General features: G+C 35.8%; 1 protein-coding gene across 3 annotated transcripts in view; it reads left to right on the top strand.

Moving 5' to 3' along the window:
- LOC118739135 (general transcriptional corepressor trfA-like) overlaps positions 1-15,394 on the top strand; it is a 109,737-nt gene that overhangs the window by 59,799 nt on the left and 34,544 nt on the right. For all 3 annotated transcript variants that reach the window (XM_036470301.1, XM_036470299.1, XM_036470300.1), the window contains exon 2: positions 187-299. In XM_036470301.1, the coding sequence (XP_036326194.1) occupies positions 255-299 (45 nt within the window). In that variant the 5' untranslated portion in view covers positions 187-254. The remainder of the gene's footprint in view (positions 1-186; positions 300-15,394) is intronic.

Genomic DNA, 15,394 nt, shown 5'->3' on the forward strand with positions numbered 1-15,394 from the left:
AAAAACTTACAAAGTCGCAAACACTTAAAAATAAAAACTTAACTCATATGTGTGACCCTAAATAATATTTACATATTTTTTTATAATTTTTTTATGGTGCACACAAGTTTGTCGCAAATATATTTTAGTGTTTGCCTAATTTTGTGTTTTTGATATATTTTGATTTGTGCTTTTTGTGTCGCATAGTTAAACCTTGTCAACGAAACTCACAATAACAACAACAATAACAGCGATCGCAGGTGAAGCAGGCAAAAATGGAGTCCGAAGAAATAACCAAAATGGTCGATGGCGTTTATAAGGTAGGTGTTATTAATCTAAAAAAAAACTTAGCTAAATCCAAAAGAGAGCATTATAAAAATGAATATATCGCTACCTAAAGGTGAAAAGGTGCCAAGTCGACTACATCGATTTTTCGTCTCTCCTGAACAATTTCAAAAAATGGACTTGGCACCTTTTCACCCTTAGGTCACGATATGAATATTTAATAAACTACTAGCCCAGAAACGCGGTATTCATACCAGGTTTTTTTTGTTATATAAACACGAGTACGAAAAATAATATAAAGATGTTATATTTTATTTCTGCTCTAATTTTACTATAGATGAATATGGGTGAAAATTTCTCCACAGGACCTCTGATTTCGGTCCAGTTGGAATTTGTTACGTGAAAATTTGTCTGTAGAGAGGTTTCTAGATGTGAAAGGGATTCTGAGATAGTTTTTTTTATTTTAGTTTTTAAAGTTTTTATAAGCAATTAAATTTTTAAGCAAACTTTTTTTCAAAACTTATTTTCCCTCAAAGTATTTGACGAAATGAATTAATTTCTTATATCTCCATATTGAGTTCCAGTATTGTACCATAAATACTTCTAGACTTTTATTTTATTTTATTTTTTCTGATTTTCACACAAATAATAAACTTCTTAGAATCGTTTTAAGCATGCATTTCATTAAATTTTGGTATAGGTTAGGTTACGTTAGGTTCTCGCAGTTGTCTATGAGATACAATTAGGCACCGGGCTGATTGTGATGCCGCATGTGGGGTCAGAAACTCCCAGTCCCTCCTAAAACCATTTCGAACTTCAAAGGGATTTTAGAAGATTCCTAATTTTGACGCTTTTAATGTCCTCCAGGTTATCGAAGAATTGTCTTCCCAGAGTGGAGATTCTTCGTCTGGATAGACCAGAGCAGTGGCACAACAGGTGCAGAATCGTTTTTTCCTCTTCTTCTTTTCACAACTTCTACAGAAGTCATGTAATCGTACGCCTAATCGATACTAAATAATAAACTGATATTCTGCTTACTTAAGCTCAGTAGTAGTCCATTGCGTTTAACGCTGAGCTACTTTAGTGAGCCACTCGGAAATAAGTAGTTTACAAGTTTGTAAGAAGTTTATAAGGGTATTATAAATATCATCTTCTATATCCAGTTTATTCGCCTTACAGTTCCCCTCAATGACACAGTGTCCCGAAATCCATGGTGTAATAGAGTGCAAGTTTGAATTAGCTCACACTTACCGTTGACTTTTAATATGTTTTTTTTTTTTTTGAAAGCGATGATCACTTTCTTCTTATAAAAAATTTTCAACCATGATTTGTATGGAGAAAAATGCGTTTTTAGGTATACCGACTTTAACTTCCAAGAAAAGTTAGTTTGTTACCCATACAAATACATATACATATCTATCTACATACTTATCTACGTACATATGTTTACACGAAATTTGGTTTGCTTGTCAAGTGGTCTCCCTCCTTCTCAATCGATTTCACAGCGCTTCAGCAACAAAGTGTCGATTCCACGTTTATGGTTGGCCACCAGTCGCTTGTTTGTTTCGGCATTTCACTTTTATCTTCGCTTGTATGGGAGGAAGTAAGAAAATAATGGGCAATTGTTCGATTATTGCAGGATGTTGACTGATTTTCTGTGGCTGGCTGTGAGTGAGAGTTGTCGAAGAGCTATGAAACGTAAATGCAGAGAAATGCAAAGCAAAAAAAAAAAAACTACAAAAAAGAGATAAAAGCAGTTGCGCAAAAAATTTGGGTAGATCAACAGGAGCGTGAACCAAGAGCAGATATAAACGAACTAGTGAATATCTTTACTAGGGGCTGGTTGACTTATGAATTGAAAGGATGCATTTTATACAAAAAATAGTTCCATCATTCAAAAAAACTCTAAAAAAATATTCAGCGCTAACAAATTTCTCCACAAGTTTGGTCGAGCTGCTTCTAAATCCTGCGTGTCGATGTTGTTACAAAAGTGGATCGACCTACATACAGATTTACGCCAACTCCAAGTGGATTTTTATGAGGAGCTTTCTAATAGCAGCAGTCCATACAAAGCTTTGCTGTTGCCTGTCGGTGGGCGACCGCTATTAAAAACCACGTTGTTTGGATGTTGCTTTGACCGGGTACCGAACATTGGTCCTACCGGGTGGAAGTGCGCAACTTCAACCCCTCGGATAGAAAGAGTACGCTCTTCTCATTAAAAATTCGTCGACGTTTGAGATGACCAAGGAATGGACCATGCTTTAGATTTATTCGTCAATAGGGAAATTCTGCTCAATCTTTAAATGAGACATCCCCTTGGGGAGCTAACAGCCGAAGGGAAAATGTCTAGTGAATACAACGAATAGGGCAGAATAGCCTTAAGAAGCACGTGCAAAGTTTCCTTGACTACTTTTGGAAGTTAGGGCGAAACATTATCGCGCTGGTTTTTTTGAAGTCAATACGAAACCACGATTTTCTACTATTTTATGTAGTAGTGGATCAACTTTACGTCCCCTGTCACAATATGATTTAAGAAACAGCTTCGATTTTGCCTGTCTAGCAGTTTTTCGCAAATGAAAAATCGGCATTGCGTATCTTAGCTTAAGTTTCTACAGAGTGCTAGCAAATAAGCAGTTCGGTGACCGCATATATCTATGTATTTATAAAGGGTGTTTTTTGGGTTTTTCCATTTTTTTATTGAAATAAAATAATGAGATTACATAATTTCAAACCCAAAATTTACTATTATAGAGAGATATGTCTGCTTGAATATATCTTGATTAGTGATTGGTGCTTGAATATATCAAATTTCGTGCAGGTGGTCGCCGCGGCTGGCTATGTTGTGGCATATTCTGAAGTCTATTTTTCCTGAGTTTTTCAAGCAATGGGGCTCTATCTCCTCAATGGCTCACACAATGTTGTCTTTCAAGATGTCCAAAGTAACCGTTAAGAAAATAATGCAGAAACGTTAAATCGCACGGTATTGTTGGCCAATTAACTAGCCTGTCTTTCCTTCAATAAGTCGACTAATAGACGCGCTTTTTGGTATTTCAGTTAGGGCATAAAATAATAAAGTAAAGACCAATGATGCCACCACCTTGAAAAGCTCACCAAATAGTGGCTTTATGTGAATGCGATCACGCCTCGCGAACAAATAGTGGATTCGCTTCACTCCAAATGCAGATATTTTGTTTACACTGGTGCTAAGTATTTGACAGAGCTTCTCATCCTATTTGTGCTATGCGTCTTGATGTTGTTATACAAATGGACGTACCTAAAGTTTTACGCCGCCTTCGAATGGCAAATGAATTTTATGAGAGACTGGTTTTCGTGGCAAAAATATACTCGGCCGTTTGCCATAGGCTGCGGAGCGGTGACCTCTGTTAGAGAAAAACTTTTCCTAATTTATATGTTGCTCGCACCAGGGAGCGAACCCAGGTTCTGCGAAGTAGTAGTACGCACTTTACCAGCTCCTCCACAGCGGTCGTCATATCCGAAATATCTACTGTGTTATAACATTAAGAAATTTTATGAAAAAGATTGATTTTTATTTCATATTTGTTTATTAAGTTTCACCTGTGTCTGTGTGTTTACATCCAATTTTTAACCAACTTCCCGATGAGCTAGAGACTTGTCACTTCACACTTAGCTCAGAACCTGATGACAATGCAATAATAAAGAGGAACTAATCCGCTAGTTGGCGCAGGGGTCGATATGATTGAAAACCCCGTATTTATGGTCCGATACATTTCGTAATCAGAATGTGTATTAATTATGTATATAAAAACGAATTACTCCACTTGATAGGTGCTTGATAGGTGACGCGGAAGTAGAGATATTTGGAAAATCCGTACTTATGGTCCGATTTGTTTCATATTTAGATAGAAGGAAATAACTCAACAAAAAATTTTGCCATTAGGGGGTGCGGGGTAGATTTTAACTTTGTTTAATAAACTTTAAAAATAAAAGCTTGTATTAAAAATTGTTTAATATTATTTATTTATATACATATCGTCGCTACCATGTCAAACGATCGAATGTGCAAAAATGCTTATTCAATTTAAGTTGGCAAATCATCTAATTTCGCGTCTTCTTAGAAGCAGAGGATACTGGCTTTAACAAAGTGTCGAATCCCACACTTTTTTCTAATGCTCTTCTTTGCTTTCTTCTAATGCTTCTTCTTTTTTGCTCACCGAAAAATAACAATTTCACATTCGATAGATATAGATATAGATTTATTTTATAAAACTTTATAATACTGTTAGCTATCAACACAACTGGCTGCAAGCAGTGCTAAGCTAAATGAATGAAATAATTTATGCGCATATTTATGTTCATTATTTTGCGTGATTTATTTTTGAGTATTAATATTTAGTAGGAAAAATGGTTTATAAAAATGTCGTACGAAACAAAAAGTGCATTATAATTTAATTGAGTACAAATTCTTTGATTGAAGAGCTCATAAAGTATTGTAAAATATATGATAGATTTCTTCAATCAAGTTACTATAATACACCGACGATTATTTGAAACTCACTGATGTGTATAAAATGTGTTTTAAAATCATAGTTCATATCTAATGAATAGGTATATTTATTCAAATTGCACTCACTCTAAAAAATAAACACATTTGAGATTTGCGCAATTACATATAAAAAGTTATATACCAAGCAGGAAGTAAATTTATGTTGTCTTACCCTTGACTAGTCAATGGCAGTCATCATTTGCTATCGAGCGCGTTCGTTTCCTAAGTCTTTTGTATGTATACCTGCTTAAGTGGATAACGCAGTCAAACACAATGAAGCAGCAAAAAAAAAAACTAAAGCAAATTATGTAAAGTAGATTCACGCAATTTGCCCAATTGCCGCAATTTCAATTAAAACACAATAAAAATAAAAACCAAACACGCTCTCCTTAAGCACAGACGCTGCATAAACAAGAAATGGGAAATGAGAAATTAGCGAAAAGTGTAAAAAAATTGCAATTAATTTATGCAACTTGCTATGCCACTTACATAGTACACATGTATATGTAGTTTGCAAAATGTTCACAGTCACAGCTTGCAAAGCAGTTAGCCACTTGCCACATTGACTCAACAACTCACAAGTTGTCGTCACTATGGCAGCGGTCCCAAGTGTCGACTTAAGGCAGCGCCTGCAGCTGTGGCTGAAAAGAAAAAGTTGTTATTTTCAAAAATACCAAAATGCTCGACAAGATTTCCGCAAAAAGATGATGCAGCAGCTTAAAAGTATATTTTTGGTCAAGCCAGCGATAAAATGCAACGCGCCTATAGAATAGTGTTAAGGTGTCAGGAGCCTGGAGTTGCAGTGGCAGGGGAAAGAGTATCAGATGCGCTAGACAGCTAGCGTAAGTCTGTTGCATAATCGGCGGCTATAGAAGAAAAAGAAAATGATGCACAACAAGGCAAATGAAAGTAATAGTACAAAAGTAGCATTGATGCCTTGTCGCTAATGCTGTTGAAGAAGAAGACACAACAACCACAATTCGAACTCTCAACGGCGCGAATACATTTGCCAGCAAAGTTACACGAATACATCGGGCATGTTTAAAAATTTGTAATGCAATTTTACAAATGTGAGTGATGCTATCTATCACATCCAAATACATACTGCCTCGTTTTTTTTTTTAGATGTCGCTTCTGCTTTTATGTGTGGTTATAAGTGAAGTGATGTGCAGTACAGATATAGCGCGAGTAATATGCCACTTGCTAATTGCCGTATGCAGACTGTGTAGGAAATTTCACTAATTTGTTTCGATCTTAATAAGTGTTAGTCAAAAAGATTTATACACTAACCTATATCTGTACTTACTATAACGCTAATATAAATTTTGTCCGCCTCCGTTTGGCGAATTTACCGCACCAAAACCCAGGACACCATTGGAAAGGTATTTTTCTGTAGATGAGGAGAGTTTTTATGGTTTCAAAAATTGATCAAAATCGTCGTTTAAAAATTTAAAAATCTGTGTATAGTTGTTGAGGAAACCTGCTCGATTTGAGTTGTTTTCGCATTTTGTTTTAATTCGTATTTGAAATTAAACTTGTAATAAAAATAAATGTTATGATGAAGAAATAAATAAAAGAAAGTGAAAAAAATTAAAAATACATATGAATAGGGGTAACTGAAAAGGTAGGAAAATTTATTGAATTTTTTCGATAAAAATTAAGATAAATTCTGTCATAAGAAATCTAGTTATCGAAAGTTATCAAGTTACTGAAATTTATCGAATGATCCAAGCTTATAGCTACCGAAAATTATCGAGTTATCTATGTCTAGACTCAGAAATTTAGTTGCCGAAATTTACGGATAGTTATCGAGCCATACAAACTTATGGGATTCTCGAAAATTGTCAATTTAATGAAATTTATCGAGTCATCAATATTTATTGGACTACCATTCTTTATAGAGTTAATGAAATTTATCTAGTTATCGTAAACTTATCGAGTTATCGATATTTATTGATTTACTGAAATTTGTAGAGTTTTTGGATTTTGCAATATATATCGAGTTATCGAAATTTCGAGGTTATATCGTGTGTACATATGTAAGTTTATCTAGTTATCACTGCTTATCGAATTATATCGTGTTACCAGAGTGTAACGAGTTATCGAGATTTGTCTATAGCTTTCGGAAAATATAGAGCTATCAAAATTAACCGAGTTGTTGAAATTTATATACAGAGGTATCAAAAGTTTGTCGAGTATCGATTATACATTATCGAGATTTATCGAGCCGTCGAAACGCCCTGTTATCGAAAATATTCCGGTTATCGAATTTTGTATAGTTATCGGAGTTTGTGTTGTTTTAATTTATCGAATTATCGATATGTATCAAGTTATCGAAACTTATCGACAAACTGGAATGTATCGGGTCAGTTCCAAGTCCTGCCAAATTCCTCCAAGAACCCTCAAAGGTATAAAACATTGTAGTTACGTTTTAGTTCTAAAGCAGGAGATTTTCCGATAAGCAATTTTGTAGTTTACAAGTTAAATGACTTAGGCTCTTAAAAAACGAATGAAAACGGTTGAATTTCTATAGCATCTGGCACTCCTGGTAATGAATGAAATATATTTCTTTTAAGTAAGTGGGAGGGTGTAAGCAGTGGGGTAAACCTCCAAGAGTATTTATGTCATGAAAAAGCTTCTCATAAAAGCCATTTGCCATCCGGAGACGTAAAACTGGAGGACCCCACATTTGTGTAACAGCATCACCTGTTTGTATTGGTCGGGTTCTCCACTATAACGATAGTTCGTCTATTAATCTCGTATGTTATTTCTCACATTTGACCATTCTCTGCGATCATTCCGTCTCAGATGATCACGTTTTTCATAAATTTGGCGCCAAATTTGATTACTGATTCTCCATAATTTTCTGCATGGCTTTGTACTGCCTTGGCCTTAACTTATGTTCTGCGGTCGTTTGGTGGATACTGGCTGGTCGATAGCATACTGGAGAAGTTCTGGATTTAGAAGTTTGCTTTTGATCTCCGTACACTTTCTGCTTTGTTCAAGTCTACAATTTTTTTTTGTTGTTTCTGCTAATAATCAGGGGTTCCTCACCCGCTTGCGTGGACAGTTTCGGCACAATGTGCATGTTCCCCGCAATTGAAGCTACTCTTTATAGCTCCGGGACTTGCTGGCTAATATTTGAAGACGTAGGCTTACCCGGTCGAATCCTTTCATAAATTCGTACCTGCTGCTTCGGTTTCTTTAAGTTTTTCCCTTCATACAGGCTACTCTTGCTCGCCATGCTATCCGGAATCCGATCGATGAAGTGCTTTATCAAGCAGCAGTCATCCAAACTGATCGGTTTGGCCATCTTCGTCATGGCATACAGATACTGGCGAAGTTCTTTTCCCTGTTGCTGATGACGCAAGCGCAAAACGCGATGCGCCTCAACTGATGACATGACGACAACGAAATCTACGTGCAGAGCGTATTTTAAAGAATACCAGCTGCTTACCCCACTCTGACTACGAACAAAAAGTTTCGCTCCACCCTTTAGTAGGTGCTTAGCGTAATACTCTACTGTACATTGCTTTCGAAATCTTCCAGGCACCGCTCGAATGTTGGTTGATCAGAACGAAACAATTTGGGCAACGAGTCCTCAATGTAGCGAAGAGTGAACGCCCCCTAAAAGCAGAGTAATTACTTTTTTCACACTATTTTTTTATGTTTTTATTGGCTTTATCTATGTATGCATGTAAATAAAGAGGAGATGTTTAAAAAATTAAATTTTTTACCGAAATTTAGCTTAGTATCTAAAAAAAATATAAAACAAAATGGCAAACTTTGTAGAACATTTATCAAAACTCAATAGGGGTATTCTCTGAGTCTTGCAAAGCCCTTGCACGGTGCACGGATTGCACGGTTTGCAAAGCTGTCCCATACGAAAACCGCGTTTAACCGTGCAATCTGTGCACCATGCAAGCGCTTTGCAAGACTCAGAGAATACCCCTAATGAATTTTAAGAAATGTTCCTCAAAATTTGAAATTTTTTAATAAAATTTGTTTGTTTTTTTTTGGTATGCGGTTTTGTAGCCCATTAAATTTTAGCATAATAAAGCGCAAGTTTGAAATAGTAGTTTTTGGCAATTTTTCGTTCGAGTTCGGCCGCTGTGGTGTAGTGGTAAGCAGTGCGCGCTTCCACTTCGCAGCACCTGGGTTCAAGGCCTGGTCAAGGCAACATCGCAAAAAAATGTAGAAAAAAAGGTTTTTTTCTTAACAGCGGTCGTCCCTCGGCAGGCAATGGCAAACCTCCGAGTGTATTTCTGCCATGAAAAACAGCTTGTCATAAAAATACAATCGCCGTTCGGAGTCAGCGTAAAACTGTAGGTCGCTCCGATTTGTGTGATAACACAACACCTTCAAAAAAAAAAAAAAAAAGAAATAGTCAAGGAATGCTAAAATATCTCTTCCATATTTGTATTTTCGCCAATGTATATGTTGTTGTGTTTTTTTGGTTTGTCACTCATAAATTACACAATTTAAAAGAACTTATTAAAATGCTTCACACTAATTTCTTATGAAAAAACTACGTTTACATTTTAGTTTTTCTTTTAAGATAATATCAAACTCACTGCATACATACGTCCATTAGAGTGGTCCAATATTTGTATGGCGAAAAAGATTTCATTTAGTTTTTAATTTCCTTCCAATACCAATACAGGGTGCTTAATGAACTTGAAATGTGCTACTGGTTCGCCTTGAAACTGGCAAAAATATTGGCGATTTTTATAAAAGGCTACTGTTGCCATGAAAACTGAAGCTTGGTTCATTTTTTTGCTAATTTAAATTTGAAATATTTATAAGTGGCTTATTCAATTGCTTGGATAATATATTTAAAATTACTTCTAGAGTAAAATGTACAAATTTCATGAGCATCGTCTAAATTTATACTTAGAAACGTAAAGTTTAGTGCCAGCATCCCTTGCGGCAAGAGTAAAGATTTTGGAAAGTGCACGAAACTATCTTGGAATTTTTTGTTTTGAACCACCCTAACGCACATATTTAGTTACATATTTATTAAAAAAAAAACGAGAAAATTTATGAACGACTTTACCCACAATCCTTTTTAAATTTAGCGTTCGTTTATACTTAGTGCATTTAGTCACATATGGCTACATTAGATGGCGAGATATGACATTTTCATGATAGGACAAAAGCTAACTGGCACGCGAGATCTTGCTGATTACACACAAGGCGATACCTAAGCCTTGCGCAATTGGGCTTGATGCCAAAAGTTGAAATTGAGAAGCAAAAAACGCATGGCGAAAAAGGCGTTCCCTCACTTCTTTTTTTCTTTACTCAAAGCCAAAAAATTAATGCACAGACATTTCCGTTATAACATATTGCGTAATTAAAAATCTAAAAATAAAAGTAAATAAAATGTTTTAGCATATCATAAAAACACACAAAATTAAAAAAAAAAAAACATAAAATCAAACAAATAAATGCGCATGAAGGTACGTGTTGGCGATTGTGTGAATCGCGTGATAGGTGAACAAATACAAAAAAACAAAAACAAAAATCGAAGAGGGTGCATTCGCAAATAAAAACACGAAATTTAAAAGCAGGCACATGCATATGTATATAATTATGTCTATATAAATGCATGTAGGTGGGTTGATATACTACATATATACATATATCTACTTAAAATGAATATGGGACACAAAATGCATGGATGTATGAAAGTATATCCCAAGAAACCTGACCGCGCTCAATATACAACCGAAGAACAATAAAAGTAAATGTAGAAAGAATAGCAAGTCGGTCACGCAATATGGCGACACACACAAAACACACACGACAAACTGAGACGGAATGGAAAAACTCTAACACAAAACTGGACGCGAGCTGGGGAAGTATGTATATATGTATTTATCTAGGAGGCAGTAAATGTGTGTAGTAAAAGCAGTTTAGGGAAGCCCTATGAATGCTAAAATAAGTAAAAAAAAATAAAAATAAAAATAAAACTCTACGCCAAGCCCAGCTACACCAAGAAAGGCAACAGAGATATACAACCAACCGGACGCACAATGCAACAAATGGCCAACTAAGCTGACAGCCACAGAAAATAAATAAGAGGTAATAAATAGTATTGTGGCCGCAATGCAGAGGGAGAAACCGCATGCAGCGAGTGAAAAGGGTACGAAGGTAGTGTCCAAACTGAGCCAAATTGTAGGTATCCAAATAGTATGTTATGCATTAAAAATGAGCAAAAAATAAAATGAAAAAGAAGAAAGAAACATTTCGTTAAAAAATTGCCAACTAATTGTTGCAGGAGACATTTATGTGGCGCACGCATATCAAGCAGAAGGCACACTTTTGCACGAATGCGTATTCGTATATATGTGTCTGTGTTTATTTTCGGAAGCAATGGCGCAGTTAAAAGGTTTCTTGGTCAAAGAACTTTGCAGCCCGCAAGCCTCCAACCTGTGCAGGTGCGCTTGCATGTAATGGTGACGACTTATCGCACCTGTGTGCTTTGAATACAACAAGTGCTTTGGTGCAGTAGTACGGCAAATATGTTTGTAACTTTTTTTTCTTTTCTCATTGCGGTTTGTGCGCCAAAAAGTGTTTGCGGTCAACGCTGCCAATTTCGTTTTCTTTTCTTCACTCACTCACTCACTCATTCACTCATTCTCTGCTTTGTATGTATTCGTAAGCTGTCATGCTTCCGCTGCTGATTGAAGTGACGTTGATGTGCTATATTGAGGTTCGCGATGGGAGCGTATGGCCTGCGGTATGCCACAGGTATGCAAAGATCGTAAAAGTGTTTGTAAAGTTGAATATAGGGTATTGTGAGTAAAAAGTTTAATTTTTTAACAATAAGTAATGAAGTGAAAAAAACACTTTTTTAAATTTTTCATATTTATTTGTAATAGTAGTTTTAATCGATATCGATAAAGTGCATTCGTGATAATTATTACTATCGATATCGATAAATTTTTTTGATTAAGTGCTCTATACACATATTTATGTATCTTCATATACTCATTCTTATGGATATGTACATACAATTTTTACCGAAATTTTTTTGATCTTTTTTTTCAAAAAAAGTATGAAAGCTCTTGTCGTTATAGATATGTACATTAGCGCGGAGTAATTTAATTCCGAAAAAATTTATGACATATTCGATTTCTACATTCGATTTTAAGCAAAAATGAACAAATTATATACCAAAAATTACGTTTGGCCCAATCAATTTTTAAAAGAAAAATCAGTATATCATACGTTTTTGTTAACGAAATTAATTCTTCATTTTTCATCGATATATTTTATTGATATAATTATCGATACTATTTATAAAATCTTTGTTGATAGATTCTTTGGCAGGATTATCGAAATATTTTTCAAAGTCGCCAAAGGTAAACTTATCGATATAATTTTCAGTATCCTTAGTCGATATATCGTTCGACAGCAATAAATAAATACTCATCAATGTCGTTATCGATATATTTATGGAAACTATTGGTGATTTATTCAACGAAATATTTATCGATTTCGACGAAGTTATGATTATGGTTATCGTTATTGATATACATATTTAGATATGGTTATTTTTATCGTATCTTCATTGTATTCGAATTTTAATTTCGGTGCGAGTCTGCATTTGTTTGCATGGGTATACTGAATCACACTGATAGTCGTACGCATAGATTACCATGGGAACCAGCAGAGCCAATTAGTTACCTTCGGAATTCTGGATAGGCTTTGGATAAAACCGACCTGGACAGCATCATTCACCGCACGGTTTTGTGAGAGAACTGTTGAAGTCGAATGGGGTACTGCCTTCATGCAGCGTAGGCTAAATAATGGTATCCGACAAGTTTGTTCCTTCAATTCTGCCATCGATCGTAAGTGACACTCTTGCGAGGTTTGGAGAGAAAGAGTTGTCGAATGCTAGCCTACTCGGCTGATGTTGCAAGCAGTGCACTCGCCTTAGTTCTTATAAGGCGGTCGTGTTCTCTAAAGTAGGAAATATAAGATACCTCTATGACATTTATTTATTTCAAGTGCTGACTTTCTGCTTGCTTATTATGATATAGTAAATTCGCTCAGTTTGACCCAGGGTAAAACTTTCAATTAAAGTTTATCATTGTGGAAATGGTGACAAAGCAAGAGGTCGATGTTTTTAAAGTCATTGCAAAGAAAATCGTAAATCTGGTTCTAAAGAGTTCATTTTCTTTTTAATTGCTTCAAGGAATGAGCGGTGAGATGAGGTATTCTCATGGAAAGACCATTGAACTTTTCTGTTTTTTACCAGCAGGGCGATTTTTAAAGGAGGATCCGGTTGAGATGTCTAATATTTGGAGTCTACCGTCAAACCGAAATTGTGGCTGTCATACCACAGTAGTGTTTTCCAGGCTTGTGTAGTTACCATTAAGACAGCTGCAATTGGTTCCATAAGAGAGGTAAACATTTGATACCAAAGATAGCCGGTCAAGGTCTTACGCCTACTCAACGGGTACTTAAAATTAGTCACGGAAAATCTAAGCTACGGTTGTAGTTATAAATACCAGGCTATTGTTGGCCAGAAATGGTAGCCGCGATTTGTTTTCACTTAGAAGGATACCGATCTAAATCGGCAGAAAAAACACGGCCAAGGAACCTCACACAAATGTGTCTCATATCAGCTTAGAAAGTAGTATGCGAAAAACAAAATGTAGCTATACGCGAGGCCTTTCAGGTAGGAGACGGTTTCTTACGCACACAAAGCTGCAGCTGCCGATTTTGATTGGTTTTTGGTAAGGCATTTTAAATTTACGCGGTAGACTAATTGTTACACCTGATCCACGCGGTAGCAATTGCTTGCCAGTCGATGAGGTGAAGTCACTTTAAAACTCTTCATAAACCTGCCCGGTTTGCGTGGGATTGAGGGGCTCTCAGTAAGTGAGCTACTAATGATTTCGATTTTTTTTATATTCGGGTTTAATATGTCCGTTGCGTTTTATAACAGCCTTTATAACTCAAAATACACTCACCTGCAACTGGTCGCTTACTTTAAGTGCTTGTGAATGCAGTATTCTTAGCATCACCATCACCCATTTGCAAAACCAAATATAGGTTAAAACCACATAGACCACGAGGCACTCAAGCAACAAGAAACAAACACAAGCAACCCTACATTGTATAAGTAATTAGTTGAAGAAGCATTCTAATGGACGGTTGAGCAGACAAAAGCCACTTGTTTGGACCGCTAAACTAAGAAAATAAAAAAGTGCCAAAGCAAAAGGCAAATGTGTGGCGAGGAGAACAGAGAAATACGTAGTACATATGTATATGTAAGAAGCAACAGCTCAGCTGTTGATAACAGAACGCGTCATTTGCTGTGTGTTTAATATAGACTTTTGCATGGATACACAAATGTACTAAGTTAGCCACATACATACCTGTGTGCAGGAGATCTACTTGTAGAATAGGGAAGCCCTACAGCTAAAATTTAATGACTTTATTGGTGACGTTTGCGCTCGCAGGGAAATTGAATGCCTTGTTGTTTTATTTTCTGTCTGCTCTCCACCCATTTCAGCTTACTAAACAATTTTTTATAGCCTTTATCGTTTGCTGCTGTTTCGCCTTATTCTTGAGCCGATTGACACAGAAAATGTAACAAGCTTTACATAAGCGTACGGCAGCGAAAAAGCTATACATCGAATATAAGTATGTATGTATGCACATAGAATTTTAAGGTTGACTCGTAAGTGGCAACACGAAACCGCATTTTATTTATGCAATTTTATTATTTTGTGGTAGCCACCTGTCTGCAATGGCTTTCGGTGTGGATTGCATTTACGTACCATTCAAATATTTTGCAGATTTCTATAAATCTACGCTCGTAAGTATGCGCTGTTATTGCAAACAAAAAGGTGAATGTATTTTTGTACAGTTTCCGCAGCTAACTATGTATGCTTGAGAATGAGCGCTTTTGTTTTGATAGCGTTTGACCGATTTGCTGACAATTGACGGCTAAGCAGCTTTTTGCTTCTTAATGATGTAATAAATTTTATGAGCAGTGGGTCGTAAAAGTGATAGAAACGATTGGCGGTAATGTGATAATTTGAAAGTGCTCCGAGTATACAAATAAAGTTAACAGTTACATATATTCTGGCATTCTGGTTATATGATTTCTACAGCGGGAGTCTTTGCTAGAACAAAAAGAAAAAGAAGCAGAAGAAATTTTTGAGGAAAAGAACCTTCTTAATGAAATAAATTGTTTAGAATATTTCAAAATCGTAATTTTTTAATTGTAATTTTTTCGGCCAAGCAGCATTAAAATTACGACTTATATGCTATCGCTATATAGTTTTCAAATCCTCTGATGTAGACTATCATCAATGTTGATGTATAAAACTTATCGATATTTTTTAAACTTGGTCGATCTTCTGTTTAAATGGACATAATTGATGATAAATAATAACTCGCGTGTGTCTTGGTTTCTGGTTTTTCCGGAAGTGCCCCCATCATTCATTTCATGGCCTCCCCAGAGTTGTATTTATTCAACTTATCGAAATAGATACATTGATATGCTTATAGCTAGTTTACACTCAGCAATACTTAGTATACTCTTATACAGTGTTTACAGCTCGGCCAATCCTGGCAATGGAT

Source organism: Rhagoletis pomonella, unplaced genomic scaffold, assembly GCF_013731165.1.
Source record: "Rhagoletis pomonella isolate Grant_MI unplaced genomic scaffold, Rhpom_1.0 Rhpom_scaffold_00005, whole genome shotgun sequence".
NCBI classification, from domain to species: Eukaryota; Metazoa; Arthropoda; class Insecta; order Diptera; family Tephritidae; genus Rhagoletis; species Rhagoletis pomonella.